Source organism: Acartia tonsa, chromosome 10 (assembly GCF_053477335.1).
Source record: "Acartia tonsa isolate MP-2025a chromosome 10, ASM5347733v1, whole genome shotgun sequence".
NCBI classification, from domain to species: domain Eukaryota; kingdom Metazoa; phylum Arthropoda; class Copepoda; order Calanoida; family Acartiidae; genus Acartia; species Acartia tonsa.
In genome coordinates, this window is record NC_137269.1 from 15,752,092 (window position 1) to 15,770,297 (window position 18,206).

At 31.1% G+C, this 18,206-nt stretch overlaps 1 protein-coding gene across 7 annotated transcripts in view; it reads right to left on the reverse strand.

Moving 5' to 3' along the window:
• LOC145329527 (polyamine-transporting ATPase 13A3-like) overlaps nt 1–16,220 on the reverse strand; it is a 43,648-nt gene extending 27,428 nt beyond the window's left edge. For 2 of the 7 annotated variants that reach the window (XR_013882953.1, XM_080173746.1), the window contains exons 1-7: nt 16,121–16,220; nt 9,531–9,616; nt 9,098–9,221; nt 7,920–8,039; nt 7,287–7,353; nt 6,929–7,005; nt 6,450–6,531 (exon numbers count right to left, since the gene is read on the reverse strand). Coding sequence is in view for 6 of the 7 variants with exons in the window: in XM_080173746.1 (XP_080029872.1) it covers nt 6,450–6,531; nt 6,929–7,005; nt 7,287–7,304 (177 nt within the window). In the remaining variant the exon portion in view is untranslated. The other 5 variants (XM_080173750.1, XM_080173747.1, XM_080173748.1 and 2 more) reach the window with 5 other exon arrangements.
• Nucleotides 16,221–18,206: the final 1,986 nt, after the last annotated feature.

Below are 18,206 nucleotides of genomic sequence, written 5' to 3' on the forward strand. Positions count from 1 at the left end.
TAAACAAGGAAAGGGGGCATTCTAAACTTCAAGGTATATAAGAATAAATATAATTATTTTTTTTAACACTAAAGTATTTAAATAAGCCATATTCAATATTGTATTGCATAAAGTAGTAAGATTTTTCATGTTTGTCTGTCAAGATTTTGCTAACCACTGTGGCGATTGATTTTTCCATTTTAGGAAGGCTTCACATATATCTTTTGGCGGTTTAGGCCATTACATTTTTAAATTTGAGTCATTTGATTGTTTGAAGCTATTTTTCTGTCCCTTTTATATAATTTAAATCCACAGAAGCTAGGTGCGCAACCGCTAGTTTAAATCAAATTGCTCTGTCCAGTTTCATAAGTTTGCTACCAACAATGTAGGCAATTGTCCTTGTTCCTTATATTAAAAGTACACATATAAATGAAAGGTGAAATCCATAGCAAAAGTAAAGATAGACAGATTTATGGGAAAGTGAGAATAACAGGACTAAAAATGATCATAGATGCGAAGATGTATAACTAAGTTAACATAGAAAAAATAACATTTATTGAATATGAGGAACAAAAAGGAGAAAGAAAAAGAGTTGGAGGGGTTATATAAATTTAATTTTTGTTACCCTATCCCTCCAAGAACATTTTAAAAATACAAAAGTAAGCTAATGGTTTTATAGTGTAACCTGTTAAAAAGTACAAAATAGTAAATATAATCTATCAAATCTACTCTAATAGTGGTATACAATATTTCTTAGCAAGTGAGAGAAGCGAATACTTATAGAGAGGCTACGCATCTAAAAACAAGACAGGGTATTATTGAGGGAGAGAAAGTAAGTTAGAGAAAAAGAAAAAATAGCAATATCTCGACCACACATTGAGAAGTGTTTATTGACAGATTTCAGGTTATGTTATATACTTTATTATTATAAACCATTTTAACTTTTTATATAATACATTAACCTTAAGGTGTGTCTAAAAACCAGTTAATAATTTTTAAAAATTATTAGGATAAAAGTTTCTCCATTAATTTTTTCTTTTGTTTTTCTGTAATGGGTGGGGGAAGAATGATATTTATCACACCCTTAAAATGAATTATAAGCCAGAATTTTTCTTTTCATCCATGCATTAAGGCTGGTAGATTTCTGTGCAAGTCATTGCATTGTTTTGTTTATTATTCACATTGTTTAATTGTACCTCCTTATACCTGTTTCTCGAAAGATAAATATCTGAAGATATACAGTGAATAGTGCTCTTTATATTTGGAAGTTACAAGATCTACACAATAATCCCCCCTCCCCCCACTTCACTAATTTATATACAGTTTAATAACAAGGTATTTGTTATACATCAATTGCTATATTTTAGTCTAAAATACAGTTGAAAATAAAAGCAACATGTTATTATTCTCTGGACCCTTATTAGTAAGAATGTTTTTCGGATTGGCGGCAAATTATGCATTTCAATCTATCTTTTAAAAAAACACACAAACTTAAGAAATGCATACAAATAATAAAGAAAATACCCCAAATTTGCCCTATAAAGTACATTTACATAATTATTTAATATATGTATGTTTTTATACTTACACTTTTTGTTTCACTCAAAAAAGGTGAAAATACTATGAAGCCGAACTATAAACAAGGAAAATATATTCAAGAATATGAAAATAAACTAAAATTTACTATACATCTGTTCTCTACTATGAAATATATTTGAAGATTATTAGGACAATTTTTTTCTTATATTGACTAGTACTAGGTTTATTACTTTATTTTAAAGTTATCTGAGATAAAAATTTATGACTGTAAAAGCGAAAACTATTTATGAGTGGCTACGCTTATATTATCGTATCTTGTACCCATTAAACAAATGTTTAGGGCCTTTAAATTAGGTGGGACTATTCAATAATTTATATGATTCCATAAATGATGGTAAAATTTCATTTTATTTGTTACTCCAAAAACTTCTAACTAAAATGTCTAAAGAGAAAAGAAAAATTATGTTTTGAGTATATTATGTGAAATCTTTTTGTAATATTGAAAAATTGAGTGGCCGAACTCAACACATATTGGTGTTTATATCAGGGCTCTGCAGCCGTTTAATTGTGGGTATTTAGCTGCAACTGTGATATATTAAAGAAATGCGATTCAGCCGCCTTCTTTTGCATGTTGTTTTAAAATTAAGCGGCTGACAACAGGCTGAGAATTTTTTTTAGGCTTTGGCATCTAATTATCATTTGTCTGCCTGCAAGAAGAATTAATAATTACGGCTAGCGATTCCTGGTTAACATAATTTGTTTAGGAAACAATACCTTCACATTCTAAGAAAGTGAATACCCAGAATAATAATTTCTATGTTTTACAAAATATTGAGAAAAAAATTAAGTATTATTACCCTAACCAATTTTATGTTATTTTTAATCATAACTAAAGTACAATTAGAAAATTAATAACTTTGCTTGTACACAGTAAAATATAGAAAAGATACAAAGTTAAGGAGTCAAAAAGTTGATGGCAAAACAATTGTTAGGCCATATCAATTGGTTCAGAGGTGTTCAATGCTAAAGAAGGAATAACTTGGGCTTAGTCTTTAGCAGTGGCGTGCGAACCGAAGGGGGCATTTGGGGCAATCGCCCCCCCCTAGCGACCAAAACGCCCCCCCCTGCCCCCCCCTAGCCACCGCCCCCCCTGCCCCCCCCTAAATGTTGAAAAATGCCCCATTTTGCCCCCCCCTGGTCAACAAAAATGCCCCTTTTTGCCCCCTACCCTACAAAAAGCAAAACTATCCCAGTTTCCAAAAAAAAGATCAAGAAATACTCCAAAAAAAATTTCTGGCGCTTCGCGCCAATCAGACAGTTACTATTCATTTAACCTTACCAAATTTTTAATTAGTGTAGAAATTAGGTTATAATCTTTTTTCACTAAACATAACAAACCAGGTAATAGGAAGTATTTTATTTTGTATAATATAAACTTTTTACCAAAGAAATTTTTTACAGCCCCAATAATGATACACAAAATTACCCCTTATATAGATTACAATTAGTGGATGAAATGTATGGAAACTCGACTTAATTAACCAACCAATCAAAATTCCATTACAGTCCCCAAAGTTGTTGAGCCAACAAATAAGAACATTTTATATGAAATATTGGGGACTAGTCACTAGTGTAATAAATAGCCCAAAAACCCCTCCCTTCCTACATATTTGAAGAAAAAAATTTACGCTTTGCGCCCTTCCTAATGGTTTCTGCTTTTTATCATATTGTATATTTTGTTTTTAATTCTATAAAAACAACAAATATTTAATCACAAAGTTATTTTATATAAAAAAAACAGCATTGATATTTATCTAAGCCTTTTTCTCAACACTGTATGTCTGTCTAAATGAATAACTATATATGATGTCATATTATTTTCAGGATAAGTTTATCATTTTTTTTGTGTACATACGCTTACAGAAAGACATGTTTTTTTATGGCAATTTTCATTAAAAACCCTTAAAACTAACTACACTCTATATTCCTAACTTGATAAAATACGCCACTCTTGTTGTCTTTAATTGATTTTAGTTCAAAGGGGGGAGTAAATATTTGTAGGTGCGCTTAACGCACCGCCCTTATAAATCCTTGGAAACACCACTTAATGAAAAATTAACAGAGTTTTAAAGTGCCATTTAAAGAGGGTAGGATATGTTGATATAACTTTTTAGCTTCTCTATAATTCTCTATGGCTGTCAGTACGTAATGCTAAGGGGGAAATGTGATTTTTCAACTGCAATTAAAGATAGAAGGCTAAAACTTAATGTTAACATTCCCATCATCAGTAGCAAACAGACAATGGAGGCGAGCAGACGTCTTCATATTCAATCCTGTGTAGATTGAATTTTTTCAATCTTACCCTTACAGTCAGCTCTTCGAAAACATGGGTTGAAAATTGTATGGGTACCCATACTAATTCATGTGTTGTTAACATGTACCATCAAAAATAAATCTGCCTTCTTCATCGAAAACAGTGAAGCCACCTTTTTTTTCTTCTGCAAAAAAAAAATCAGTCAAGTTATAATGTGCGCTTGTTATACGATCCGATCTGGTCCTTCACCCCTTCCTTCTCCTCATCCCCAAGATGTAAGGTGACACAGACGACCGCTGTTTTACACACCACACATGCACAATGGGAATATCTCGGAACTAAACAAATCATGCTGAGGATCAGATTTGTTGGTTGCTGCTCAATGTTTATCCTCTGGCTATTACTCAGGCTGTTGGTATCTACCAGTTATTAAAATGAGTTAAAGGCATCCTTCATTGGATGTGTTGCGTCGAGCTGCAGACGACATGTTATCGTTTCTGGCATTTTCATTTTAATTTTTCCGCCAAAACAGTATGACAGATGAAAACAGCATTGTACAAACTGTAAATAGAAACAATAGCAAAGCAATGGTTTAAACCTCTTCAATCAATGTTTCAATTTAGTGAATATCTATCTAAGATATTAAGTAAAACTGTATCAGACTACAAAGTATAAAATATATCTGCGAATCGAAATATTATCAATCTACATAACACACCTAACAGTTGAATATTATTGATGTTTTATCATTATTGTAGTGATTATATTATTCACTGTTTTATCTAAATTTGCATTATATGTGCTATCATGATTTTTAACTATATTATAACATTGTGTCCAATGTTTTTCCCACTGTGGGTATCTTATCTATTTTTAACAATGAGAAGGTATTAATCCTGTTCTTAAATGGCATACGTATGTCGTTAACATTAACCTGTATAATAACTCATAATTATAACAATTTTGCTATTTAATATTTTGTGTTGTATTAAAATAGTAATTATGATTACACAGTAATTTTATATATATGTAGAATGTTCATGATTTTTATTTTAATATGTATGATATCTTTTCCTAAAGTTGAAATATATCATTTTAAAACAAAAAACATTCCCATCATTATGGAGTATAATTAACTAGTAAAAATTCATGGAGTGGGACTGCTTTTCAGGACGTTTTTGGCTATTTTTATATCTTTTAAATTTCGGGTATAGTCCCTTTTGTAACATTGCCTCTTAAGGTGCATTTCGTCGTATTTTCACAGTAGCTTTTCCCCTATTTATAGCTCCTGCGGGGCCAATTGCCTAACCCTGCGGGGAAATCACCTGACCTAACTTAACCTAGAAGAACCTAGTAAAAGCTACTATGAAAATACGACGAAATGCCCCTTAAGAGGCGTTGCCACAAAAGGGACTATACCCTAAAGTTTTCCATATTTCTAAGAGATTTTTATATCTGTAGATGAAAGGACAAGTAATTTTTTTTTATTTTTACATAGTTCTTTATATCTTTGGTTTTTATGGTACGATAAATTTTTTTGTGGATTATAATATTAAAAAAAATAAAATTTCTTGCTGTTTCGAACATCCAGTATGTAATTTACTTTGACTGTCATCACACAACATACAGGATTTGTGACTTTTTCTACCTAAAATATATATTTATTTCAACAGATGCTCTTTAAATCTACTTGTCTGTATTCTTATTAATGATTTTTTGTGCTTTGCTACTTAAAGATGTTGTCATCCTTGTTGTCATACAATAAAGAAATATTTAAAATCAGTTTTACATATTAGGTTAATTTTTGGTAAATTATTTCCAAAAGGAGTGTTTTTATCTCCCCCCCCCAAAATTTTTTTTTAATGGGGTTATTCATCCTTCCTGCTGAGATTTTATAACATCCCCTTCCACCCATAAAAAATGTTTTGTGGTGCGGGGGGGGGAGGTTAAATTATCTTCTGTTCTTTTTTTTCGAAGATGCTTTCTAGCTTCCTTCCCTTCGATCATTGCAGGATGGGGAGATGGGATGGGGGAGAAGAGATGGGGGGGGAAGAGATGGGGGGTATAAATGGGAAATAGGGATGGGGGAAGGGATGGGGTAAAGGGATAAGGACTAGAAGGCCCATAATCAAATAATCCCACCCCTTAAAACGCCCTTATTTAAAATTAGTATATATAATCAAAATGCCCCCCCCTAAAGCAAAGTGCCCCCCCCGGGGCACTTTGATTTAGGGGGGGGGCAAAATTTTACAAAATCTTCAAAATGCCCCCCCCTAGACAAAGTGCTTCGCACGCCACTGCTTTAGAGACGAAAAAGAAGAAAAAATATATTTCAATAATAATGTGTTTAATTTATTTGAACATTTATTGTTGAAATTACGTTTCTGATAAAATTGTGTTTTACTGGAAGCCCCATGTGTTTTTTAGTGTTGTTTTTACCTGTTCTTACCTTCAAACACTAGGTTTTAATAAAAAATAACTAATAAGTAGAACTATGTAAAAAATGAAACCAGTGATAAATAATTTCATGAAATAAGAAAACTAAAAAATATAAACAAACCAACATGCTAGATTACATATTTGTATTAAAAAGGAAATATACATAAAATTGACTCACCATTTCATCTGGTTCTCCGACATTAACCGTTTTCTCTACTTTGCATCTCTTTCTGTTCTTGTTATTTAATGTAGTTGGCCGTCTAGCATACATGTTCATACAGACAGAACTTTTAGGGTAAAATGATAGAGTGGCTACTCTCTTAATAAACATTATTTCTAATTTAAAATCAGATGTAACATTATATAATTTTTTGTTTTTTGTTTTAAAATGTCACTCAGTTAAAAAAAACAGCCTTTTTTAGAAAGCTTTTTCAGTAACAGTGGAAAGAAGGACGAACGTATTTATCTACCCTGTTTATAAAGTAAGATACGGAAAGTGTCATGTGTGATGTCAAAAAAATAAGTATAAAAAGGGGAGGGGAAGTGGGAAAGGAAACCCCTAAAAAGAGATGGATTTTTATGACGTCACACATGAAACTTTCCGTATCTTCTTAAAGTAAATGATATACTATTGGTTGATAAATGTATGGAACATTCCTGTTGGTGCCAGCTCCCACTCCCCCTCCTCCTCCCACCCCACTCTCAAGCTCGTCCATGCTGTCGGTCAACGAATCCTGAAAATTAGTAATTTATGTCATTTATGTTATGAAATAAGATAATTTGCATATAAGGTTGGGAAAGGTAGTATTTTTTCCTCCTGTTTGAAACCCCTGCGAGACTACCCAGTATCCAATATAACCTGATCTAACCAGACCTAAAGTAATGAACAAACCAATGAAAAATTACCCTATTATTTAGTTAATGACAAAACATCAGACAGTCAGATAGATATACACAACATATAACATAGTTATAGAGAAGCTGCGCTACTAAAAAGTGAAAATGTTCTCCTAACCTTTCTCTTATGTCTCATTGTTGGTTCTAATTTGTTTTTCTAACTTTCTACCAATCTAATCTCGTTACTAAAACATAATCATATTAAACAAAACATATAATCAGACATTCCACCAAGGCTCTGAATCCGAATAGTATCCGCTGGATAAGATCCGGTTCTGAACAATGCATTGATGAAAAAACACATAGCGCATGGCTTTTCTAAAAATTGTCTATAAAAAAAGAAAATCATATTCTTAATTCTTTTTTTCCCATCCGCGGGCATTTTATGATGCATATATTCTACATGCTAATATTTGTAGCGCAAATGATTTATATCTTAGTCAAGTCTTCTGTCTATTGTTCAGTTACATAAATTGGAATATTAAAATGTGAATTGCTTAAAAGTAAAGTTTCTAAAGACATATAATTTTTTATTTCTGTATTTCTTAGATTTGAAGTTGTTTGCTTGATAATGTTGCGCTCATTATTATAATAAACGTCTTAATTTTTTTCAAAATTTGAATTATTTCGCTAAAAAAAATCAAAAAATCATAGTACTACTCACAATAAATACGTAATTTAATTTCACAAACAATGGTCAGACTAACGGAATTACCCAAGTCATAGAAGAGCTGCTTTAAAAAATATAAACCTTTAAAATATTAATATATATATGTGTATTTGCTGTTGAATTAGTAGTGAATCAAAATCTTGATGTTTTTACATTTATAGATTATATCAGGCTTAGATGTTTGCATCTTGACTATCAAACCTAAAAATAATATTTATTTTGATAATAAGTTTTGATAATGACCTTTATCTTGTAACCAATAATTCTATTCTGCAGAAAGGTAATTTTTTATCATCATTGGGGATGTAAATCCATTGTCTTATCCCTTAAGATTCCTTGGAGTTTGCTGCAATTATTTACTGCCCTGTTCGACAGGCGCATGGTCATTTACTATATTGTACAATATACGGTTAATGCCAGGGATCTAAAGGGATATAAGACAATGGCCGATAAATGGACGTAAATCCCCATTGATGTTACACAAAATTACCACTTCTGTAGATTACAAAACGTGCAGACACTCAACTGAATTAAATAACCTTCAAGAATTTAATAAAAGTCCCCAAGGTTGTTACGCCAACGAATAAGAAACGTTATGATAAAATTTGGGGACTAGTCCAATGTCCCCTCCCAGGGGCGTCCAACCTTTTTTATTTGGGGGGGGGGAGTACTCACCCCTTTACCCCCCCCCCCTTGGACGTCTATGTCCCCTCCCTCCCTGGGTTAATGTACACCAAATTAAGAACTTTGTGACGTATGAGGGGATGTACAGACAGACCGGAATACGAGTATAGAGTAGCTTCGGCGCAATTATATATTAATAATATAACAAAGGTATTTCTAAAAAATACAAGATTTATTAAGTAAATAAACTGGTTAGAATAGGCAGATTAATGGGATGATTATTTATTGGATATATTTAAATATGATATCAATTAAAAGCTTGGACGTCTCGTTTTCTGTACAGGACAGAAAACCACGTGCACAGGAATATGGAACTAAGACTGTCGACAACCTAGCATATAGGTATACAGTCTACCAAATGTAAGCTGGTGGTGAAATGTTCACACAAGGCCTACATAGAATCAACTAGTCCCTCAACACAGCAGGATGGAGTATAATGGCGGTTATAAGTGGAGGTCTGACTCAGCTAGAGAAGTATAGGAATGTGGACAGGGATGGAAATGCATAAACTTGAATGAAGAAGGCACCATGCCACATTTGGGTGTTTTTGACTAGAGAGGTTATTAGGTTATTACCTTCATTATTATGTTGTTTTGATCAGGCTTCCACTGTATGAGTCCCTGGTCTATGCCAGGATGGCCAGGTTTATCTGCAGATCCAGAAATCTGGCAGCTACCTGGACCTGGATCTGGTACAGGCCTGAATTTACAGGTACAACAATAAGATTGACATTTAGAGTTGACAAAAACATACATTCTTAATTAAAACGTATGTATTATTGATTATTTTTACTATTATCTTTTATCCTTTTATATAAAGTAGTAAGCTTTATTTTGTCTGTAACAAAGGTTCTCGCTAACTGCTGAAACGAAAAAACAAAAAAAACTTTATAACAGGATAATAGTATGAATACATAATGATATTACATAAATTACATTTTAAATGCTTATCGGTACAGGAAATCCTAAAGTTAAAGAGTAGTTTCGCTTCTAAAAGTGTTTATCTTACCTTGACCAGATGATTGTAGCCAGTTTTCTGGCTGGTTGTTGTTCTACAGTCTACCCTGGGCCAGTCAGCGTTAAGATACTACGTATCTGAAATAGATTTTTTGTTTGTTTTATGCTGTTATTTCAACAATCTAAGATAAAAATAATTTTAAAAGAAATTTGTATGCTTAATTTTGAACCTCGACAGTCGATAGTCCCTGTCAATATAATGAGATATTAGTCAAAATAAATATATACATAGATAGGTATGATGTCAATAGACTATCGATAATATGTCAGCTATGACCACTTTTTATTTAAGCCTTATAGTCCACATAAACAACTGAAATTTCATATTAATAGAATGACGATGGTTTTGACAAACATGGGGAGGCAATAAGTTATGACCACTTCTGCCAAATGCAGATGCGATAAAGTCGACATGCGAAAGAGCTCTAACATGTGTTATGAGATATTTATTAAGTAGTAGTGAAATTAGATGCCTATAGGCTATGATGATGCCCTAATCTTACATTGGAGTCATTTTAATTTTTTATCCAACCTTGCTAAAAAGCGAATCAACTGCATGATCATTACCAGAAAATATTTTCGTTTTTATTCAATTTTTTTTCTTCAAATGAAAAATTTGTTTTTAATTGGTGCATTTTTTTGTGATTAATGATTTAATCAACATAATTGAAACAAAAATGCTTCCATAATAAGGGTTTGCTATATCAGTTTATTCCTGCTAAAACCACTTTTAATCTATGTTTGCTGATGACTGTTTATACGACTGAACGTTTGAGAAACTTGTCTTTAAAGGATATTGTCATCCTTGTTCTTTTATGTAATGAGGCTCAGTGTCTAAGAATAAAATAATCATGTAAAACTAATAGTATTGTTTACATTTCTCCACACAAATTATAATGTAAATATATCTATTTCCTTTTTCTAGATAAATAATAAAATTATAATATCAAATGTTTGTCTTTAGCTTAGCTAAAAGTCACTTTGTCTAATACATATAAGTGTCTGGACCCTTACCATCTCGGGACTCTGTATTCAAAGAAGAAAATAGCAAAAAGCTATCCAGAGACCTAAGTGAAGCTTCTCAAAAAGGTGAACTCAATCAGTTTAGCAGTAAAAATCATAAGCTTCAGACCAAAAGACTTAACTACTTTATATAATGTGATAAATTAAACTTTTCTTTTTCTTGCCTAATCTTAATTAAAACCCTTTAAACCAAACTTATTGAATACTCTTTTATCATTTAATAGAAAATTTTTAAACCTAATATGAACAATTATATCTATTAGTAGCCTTGTTATAACATGATGCCAATATTTTTGACCTTTATTTTATCATTTTAGCTATTTTTTTAAATTTTATGTTGGGCCCTGCAGAGCCTTATCCCGAGAGGTTACTATCCCTGTCGGGTTCCCATACCTATGCCTACCTTAACCTGTTATTAAAGGAGCAAAATTTAGTTAGTTTGTTGTCCATATGTAATTTTATAAAAACCACAGAATTTACTGTGCTAACTATAGACAGACTCTTCCTTGTTGTTTGTTAGGTAAGGAAATTCTGGTGAGGTATAAAGTTAAAGGTTTATAATTTGTATCATATATCAATATATATTGGATTAGGTAGAACATACAAATAAAGGTATTTTTATTAATTATTGCAAGTGTAGATGGTATATCCCATAATTAGACCAATAGGAACAAACTTTAGGAAAAATGGAAGGAAATTTAAGTTGACCATCTAAATGTAATAAATATATAACATTTTTATTACGATACTATAAAATCTGCAAACATCACACATAATCAATAAAAAACTGTCAGCAACTAGCTAAAGAATTTTGTTGGCAGATTGTGCGCAACTTGTGCATTATTTATTTTTGCCACCTTAGTAATTCATATGAGAGCTTAGGCTGTTTGGTCAGATGTTTGTCTTAAAAGTTACAGAAAAATAGACCATTCTTTGTGTTCCCGACTTGATCAATATATATTAATACATGATATTATACATCAGTATATATAATATCATATATCAATTATTTTTATAAAAAGTGAGAAGTCTAGATTAATTATCTTTAACACTTTTCTCTCCTTTATTCTAAACATATTTAGAAAATGAAAAGTATTTTGAAAAATGTTAAGGGAAAATCACTTTTAAGTAAACAAATTTGTCATAAAGTAGCAAAAGGCATATAACAATATTTGGGACAAAGTAATGCTAATGTAGTGTAGAGACTGTATTCGTATGTGTTAATGTATTAACGTCGTAAAATAAAAATACATTTTTTTTTTTACAAATTGAAATTTTAAATTCACCTTTGACTTTAGAACGTCGTTTAACTAGTATTTTATTATTTTAACATTTCTAAACGAAAATAACAGGATGTGTGTCTTTCTATTTATGTATCTCTGACTTTGTCTGTGTGTTTGAAGCGAAATAACCGCTAACTTTTATGGCTATGTCTTTCAGTAAGATTTTTGTCTATTATGGGAGAGAGTACTTCCACCTTCCAAGAGAAATTAACCCTAGAAAAAGATTTTAATAAAAGCTTCTATTTCTTTTTTCCCCTTAAAAGTATATGTCAAACTCCCCCAACCCCATCTCCCTCATTTTAATTTGTCCTTATTGCCCTCCACCTGTTTTTTTTTTAACGAAGAAGTTAAGAAATTGGAACTCCTCGTTAAGAAAACACCCTTGCAGCTTTGGGCGAAGTAGTAAAATGTAAACAATCAAATAAATTAAATATAAGAAATTAATTGCATATGACATTATTATTGACAAATATAATCAAAATAAATAAATATGTAATTAATCATAAAGAGACAAAGTTCATCATCTATGCATCTAATCATTTAATACACATTTTCAAATTTTATATATTAATTAATTTAATAGTAGCGCATCTACTATGTAAATAAGTGTTTTTCATACGTGAAAGTAAGTTCAATAAATGACAGATTTCCTTGTTTATAGATGGATTTTAACATTCAAATTGTTTGATTAAATTAGACATACAACAAACTGTTATATGGAGTGATTTATAGACAATATCTACCTACAATTAATCAATCTTATAGATTAAGTATCCACCTATGACATTTTCAATCTCAGGAAATGTTTTAATTTTTTGGTTTGGTTATATTTGATAGGAGGTATAAGCGTTGCTTATAGTTTTAGTTAGTACTCATAGTATTAAATAGCCACCTACTGCTTTAGATTCTTTATGGATGGGGAGGGAGGGGTTATTGAACTATAAATCATAATAGTACCCAAAGTTTTATAATCACATTATCTTGTTCGTTTTCTCAAAAACTTTTATTTAATTGTAATTGGTTAGTTTGAAACTAGTAATGTCCAAACTTTTCAACCAATACTTGTAATCTATAGAAGGGAAAATTGTGTTTATAATCAAAAAGTTGTCCGATGTCTCATCCTTTAAGATTCCTGGGTTATGGATGGTTCATTAGCAAAGTTTGTTTCACTCAACCCTTATTAAGGGGGGGGGGGGGTTAATGCAACCATCTCGTAATCAGTGAGCAAATGGTACTTGCTAGTTGCTAGTTGCTGGTACTAGAAATCTAAAAATGTTTTTTTTTGTATCATTTCACATGATTTAAATCAAAATATGTTTCAAAAAGTTGATTCCTACATAATTTATGGCAGATTTGCCCTAAAAATAGCCAAAAAAAAACGGCTAAACGGTTGAGCCGTTAGCCGTTACTTTTTCAACTTTTTGTTTGATTAAGGAAAAATAGACCTACCAAGGATTACTCATGCAAAATTTCAGATTAAAATTAGAATTCTAAGTGCCTTTTGCTCACTGATTACGAGAAGGTTGCATTAACCCCCCCTCCCTTGATAATTTAATAATTAGGATTTTTTTATATTATATGTAACTTATCTTAAATTTAAAGTGTATATCTTCTGACGTACTGTCAACAACTAATAATTTTACATGTGTATATTTATAAAACATGTATACAGAAATAACAATTTTAACATACTAGTATAGAAGCCTAAATGTCCAATGACAAGGATGACACCATCCATAAAAGCGAAGCTCTGAATCGGTAGAACAAACACTGCTTAAATACAGATTAATGTTTAAGGACATACTTACATGTTTAGTACTTGATTATAGAGATGCTTCGCTTATAACACTTACTTTGTTGTCTTAGGAATCAGTATTCCAAAAATTAGACCAATCGGATTATTATATCAAATAAAAATTTGTTGTTAGAAAACTTAAAATTAACATGTTTAAAATAGACATACGGACATTCTGGTAACGATTATATAGTTGCTACTCTTTCTAAATCGTACCTAACTACTACAGGAATCTCCATGCAAAGTTTGAAATCGTTGGGACAATCCTAATTTATAAGTATAAACAAAATTGTAAATAAATTTGTTGCATACCTGCTCAAATCAGGAATCAGTGTTTCAAAATTCAGATCAATCGATAATTATATCAAATTATTTTTTTTGTTAAAAATCAACATGCTTTAAATGAACGTACGAACTTTTTGGTAACGATTATAGAGCTGCTACGCTTTATAATTCGTACCTAACTACTACAGGAATCACCCTGCAAAGTTTGAAATCGATGGGAAAATTCTAACATGCCTAAATTAACAAAAAAGTTATCCGTTCCTGACAGACGGACCGACTTTAATTATAGAAAAGCTTTGCTTTAAAAGAACATACAGACATTAATAATCACAAGCATAGAGCAGCTACACTTTAAAAATCAAGGAGAAGAGATTAAGAGTATTAAATTTAAGAAAAGAATATACTTTTGTTACCTCTGGGGACGGTTGCTTTGTAGAGAATTGTGACTGTTGTCCCCCCTACTCTTACTATAGCTTCTAACATAGCAGAAGAAGGTAGAACTTTTTAAGTCTTTAGTTATAACGTGGCTAGGGCCATGATTCAAATCCTATCGAGCGGATCATGGATGAACTCAGGTCTAACTAAGACTTACTTTTACCCAACAATATTTGATGTAGACCCTCAAAATTTTATCCTATTAGGTTTTTATTGTTTAAAGCTGGGCTCGGCAGACATAGTGCTATAACATTACAATAATGAACTTTGTAGGATAGTCTTATCAAGTCTATCAGCAGATAAATTCAACGTTGAATTGCCGAAAATTTGGGATAAAACCTTTTTTCAGGATATGCAAACAAAGGGAAGAAGGGGGATGAATCGTTTGCCATAATCCGTACATACGGAACGTTTGGCTCTGTAAGTGTTACGGTTAGCTCTTTTCGTTAGTTTAGTCATGTTAGATTTACTATCGATTTTAAACTATGTATGGTGATTCATGTAGTATTTAGGTACGATTTTGAAAGCGTAGCAACTCTATAAAAGTTAAAAATGTGCGTGCGTTCATTTTAAACATGTTATCAGTTTGATCTGATTTTTGGAATACTGATTTCTAGGGCAAGAAGTACAATATAATAAGCAAAGCATCTCTATAATCAAGTCCTAAAAATGTAATATGTCTTTAAACATTATCGTGTATTTAAGCAGTTTCAACAAGTTTAATTACAATTTTGTTAAGGAAATGGGTTAAGGTTTTATTTTAAAAATGACTTGTTTTATGACACAATGTTGAATATTCTATAATTATATATCAAAATTAATGTATGTAACATGTTTACAAAAATACAACATAAAAGTTCAAATTAAAACAAGCCAATTTTATGAAGCATAAATGTATTTTCATCCAGTAAAATCTTGTAAACAGTTTTTAGGAAAGTTAATTGCATTGGCCTAGGACATGTTTTAGGCTACTAATGTACATACAACCCAATCAAGTTTAAATATAAACACCATAACAATTTTTAATTCTGTTACATTTTGCTTTGATGTACTCAAGAGATAATATTGAAAGGAAAGGGTGTTTGGTAAATTTTAAACGAAAAACAACTAAATAATGCATTGCTCATTTTTCAACACTTAAATGCATCATTTGGGCAAAAAATTTATGTAAATGTCATATAAATCTAAATTAAAAAGTATTTTTTAAAAACTTGCCTTAAAATTGCCTTATCATGCTTATTACTTCCTTATTTTATTTTTTATTTATTGAATAGAAATTGTTATTTGATTGAATTAACACGATAATAATATGTATAAATAAATAAAAGCTCGTACTTATAGCAAATCATCATAGATTCAAGAACAAGATATTTAAGTCAAAATGGTCAAAAAATCAACATGTTTATGTTCATTATGTTAAGATTTCAAGATTATACAAATGTACTTAATAGTTATAGGAATCCTCATACAGGGTTGATAAAGAAAAAAAAACTTGATTTGATCATGGTTATTTTCGACGGAGACATTAATATATAAAGATTAGATTGAAATCTTAAGTTTAAAAAGCGAAATTCAACTATCATAGAACTTTCTGCAATGATGTTTTTTAAAAAGTTTTAATTACCTGAAACTGTTAAATTTTTATAAGTTTAAAATTCTACAGATTTAGACTTTAGAAACTTTAAAATTTCTAAAATTGAGAGGTTAAAATTTGATTTGCTAGTCTTACAATAATTTGTAAAGTATTGAAAGGATATCTACCTTGTACGATGACTGGAAGCGTTATGGGGGGCCTTGTGAGCCCCCCTCGGGTCCTGTCAGACTCTGACCAACGGTCTGGAGGTCTGTAAGTGAGGCTGACGAGATCCCGCGGAGTCCCGGCCCCTCCTCCCCTTAACCCCCTCTTACATACTGTTACCAGATTTTATAACAGTGTTTTAATAAAACTATCAAAAGTTTGCTTTAGCTAAGATAAAATAACTTCTATGTAGAGTAGTTATTCAAGAAATTTTGCCAAATAATTGACTGAAGCTAACCATCGTTTTGTAATTATTTTCATGTTTTTTAAGGAAGAGCGCAATTTATTTTAACAATTGTAACTCTGTACAAAGTCTGAAGTATCCGAAATTTTACAGTATCTAAGCAATCTTTATTTAATATTTACCATCTAAGAAATATTTATTGGTCTTACAAAACAATAAACAAGGTTACATATTGAACATTAATATTTTCTGTTTTATCAGTGGATTACAATTTGGCTTTGATAAAAATGTTTTTGTTAAAACAAGTAAACGAGGTTTACATATAGTTTATGTTTTTTACTTTAAAAGATTTGTTATACATATAATCTACATATTTTTAGTTTTGTCTAAACACTTGTATTGGATTGGTCGGACACAAATTGTGGGAAAGCTGGGAGATAAAGACTGGATCAAAATTTGCGCGCGTAATCTTCCGAATACAAGGTTAAACAACCACAGAGTAACAAAAAAAAGAGGAGACAAAAAGATAATAAAAAAATATAAAGGCATCCCTAAAAAGTACACAGAGCAGGTACAGATATTAAATGGAAACATCACATCATATAACCTAGTAAAAGTGTCTGGCTCTGATTATGACGTAAAAAAATTAGCCAATGAGAGGCCAGTATACACTGTAATTGACCAATGGTAAAATTTTTAGTGGCCTCTCATTGGTTTATATTTTTGACGTCATAATCTGAGTCAGCCCCTTTTACAAGGTTCGAGGGGTACTGTTCTTCAATCCAGAGGAGAAAATGGCCTATTTATATTATTCATGTTCATTCTTTTCTACATTAACCAAATATGTGTATATTGGGTGTAAAGGAATTTAGAAAAGGGGAGTATTAAATTCTCTTGGGAGATAAAACCTTCCCATTTACCAAACTTCTTGGGGGGAAGAAACCATGGCTGCCAGAATAAGTTTAAAACAGGGTTGATTTATTACATTTTATAAGATATTTAGACAACAAGAAGGGTGTTATTTTAGTGTCAATCCTCTACATAATCAAAATCGTCAAAAGTCAAAAACGTCCTGTCATGATAAATTACTAATTTATTTTCCCACACCCCTTAAATGACTTTTTTTACATTAAACATTAAATAATTAAAAACAATTTTAATTAAATTTCGACTAGAATTTTAATACTACAAAGATATAACAAAACATTAAATTATACTTTCTTTAGGGTATTTCAATTAATCAAGAACATATAGACACATATTCTATGTATTAATTGGAAACAATCTCATGACATTATTAATTATTTTAGCTTGTGTGAGAAATAAAAATATAGGAACATAAAAAGCGCCAATCATTTCAGTTTTAAAAGCAACACTGACAGCAGAGCCATCAGAAGTCCATTTGCTGACAGCAATAACAGTCACTACAAATACAAATATAAAATTTGATCTAATAATATAGTCTTTCATGGTAATAAGAGCTATAATCATTGTGGGCACTGTTTTCGATTCTGGGATTTCTTTTTCTTGGCTTATATTTCTTATTGTTAGCTGAAGTGATAATTTTCTTAATTTCTTAGGGTTTAAATCTTGGTTTGGTATTGGCTCAGAATAGGTTGATACTGTCAATGAATTTGATCTTTGAAAATTATTTTTGACTTGACTAATTTTATTATTTTCTCTGTTTTGATATAGTTGAACCATTAACTCCGCAACTTGCTTCCGCTTTCTTTCATTCATGTATTTCTTTTTATTCTTATTAAAGAACTTGTAAAGAACTGTGGCTGTTTTGATTATCTCCAGAAGGATTAGAGGTATTCCTAAGTAGCTGACTGGAGTACACAATGGCATACTCATGGTATTTA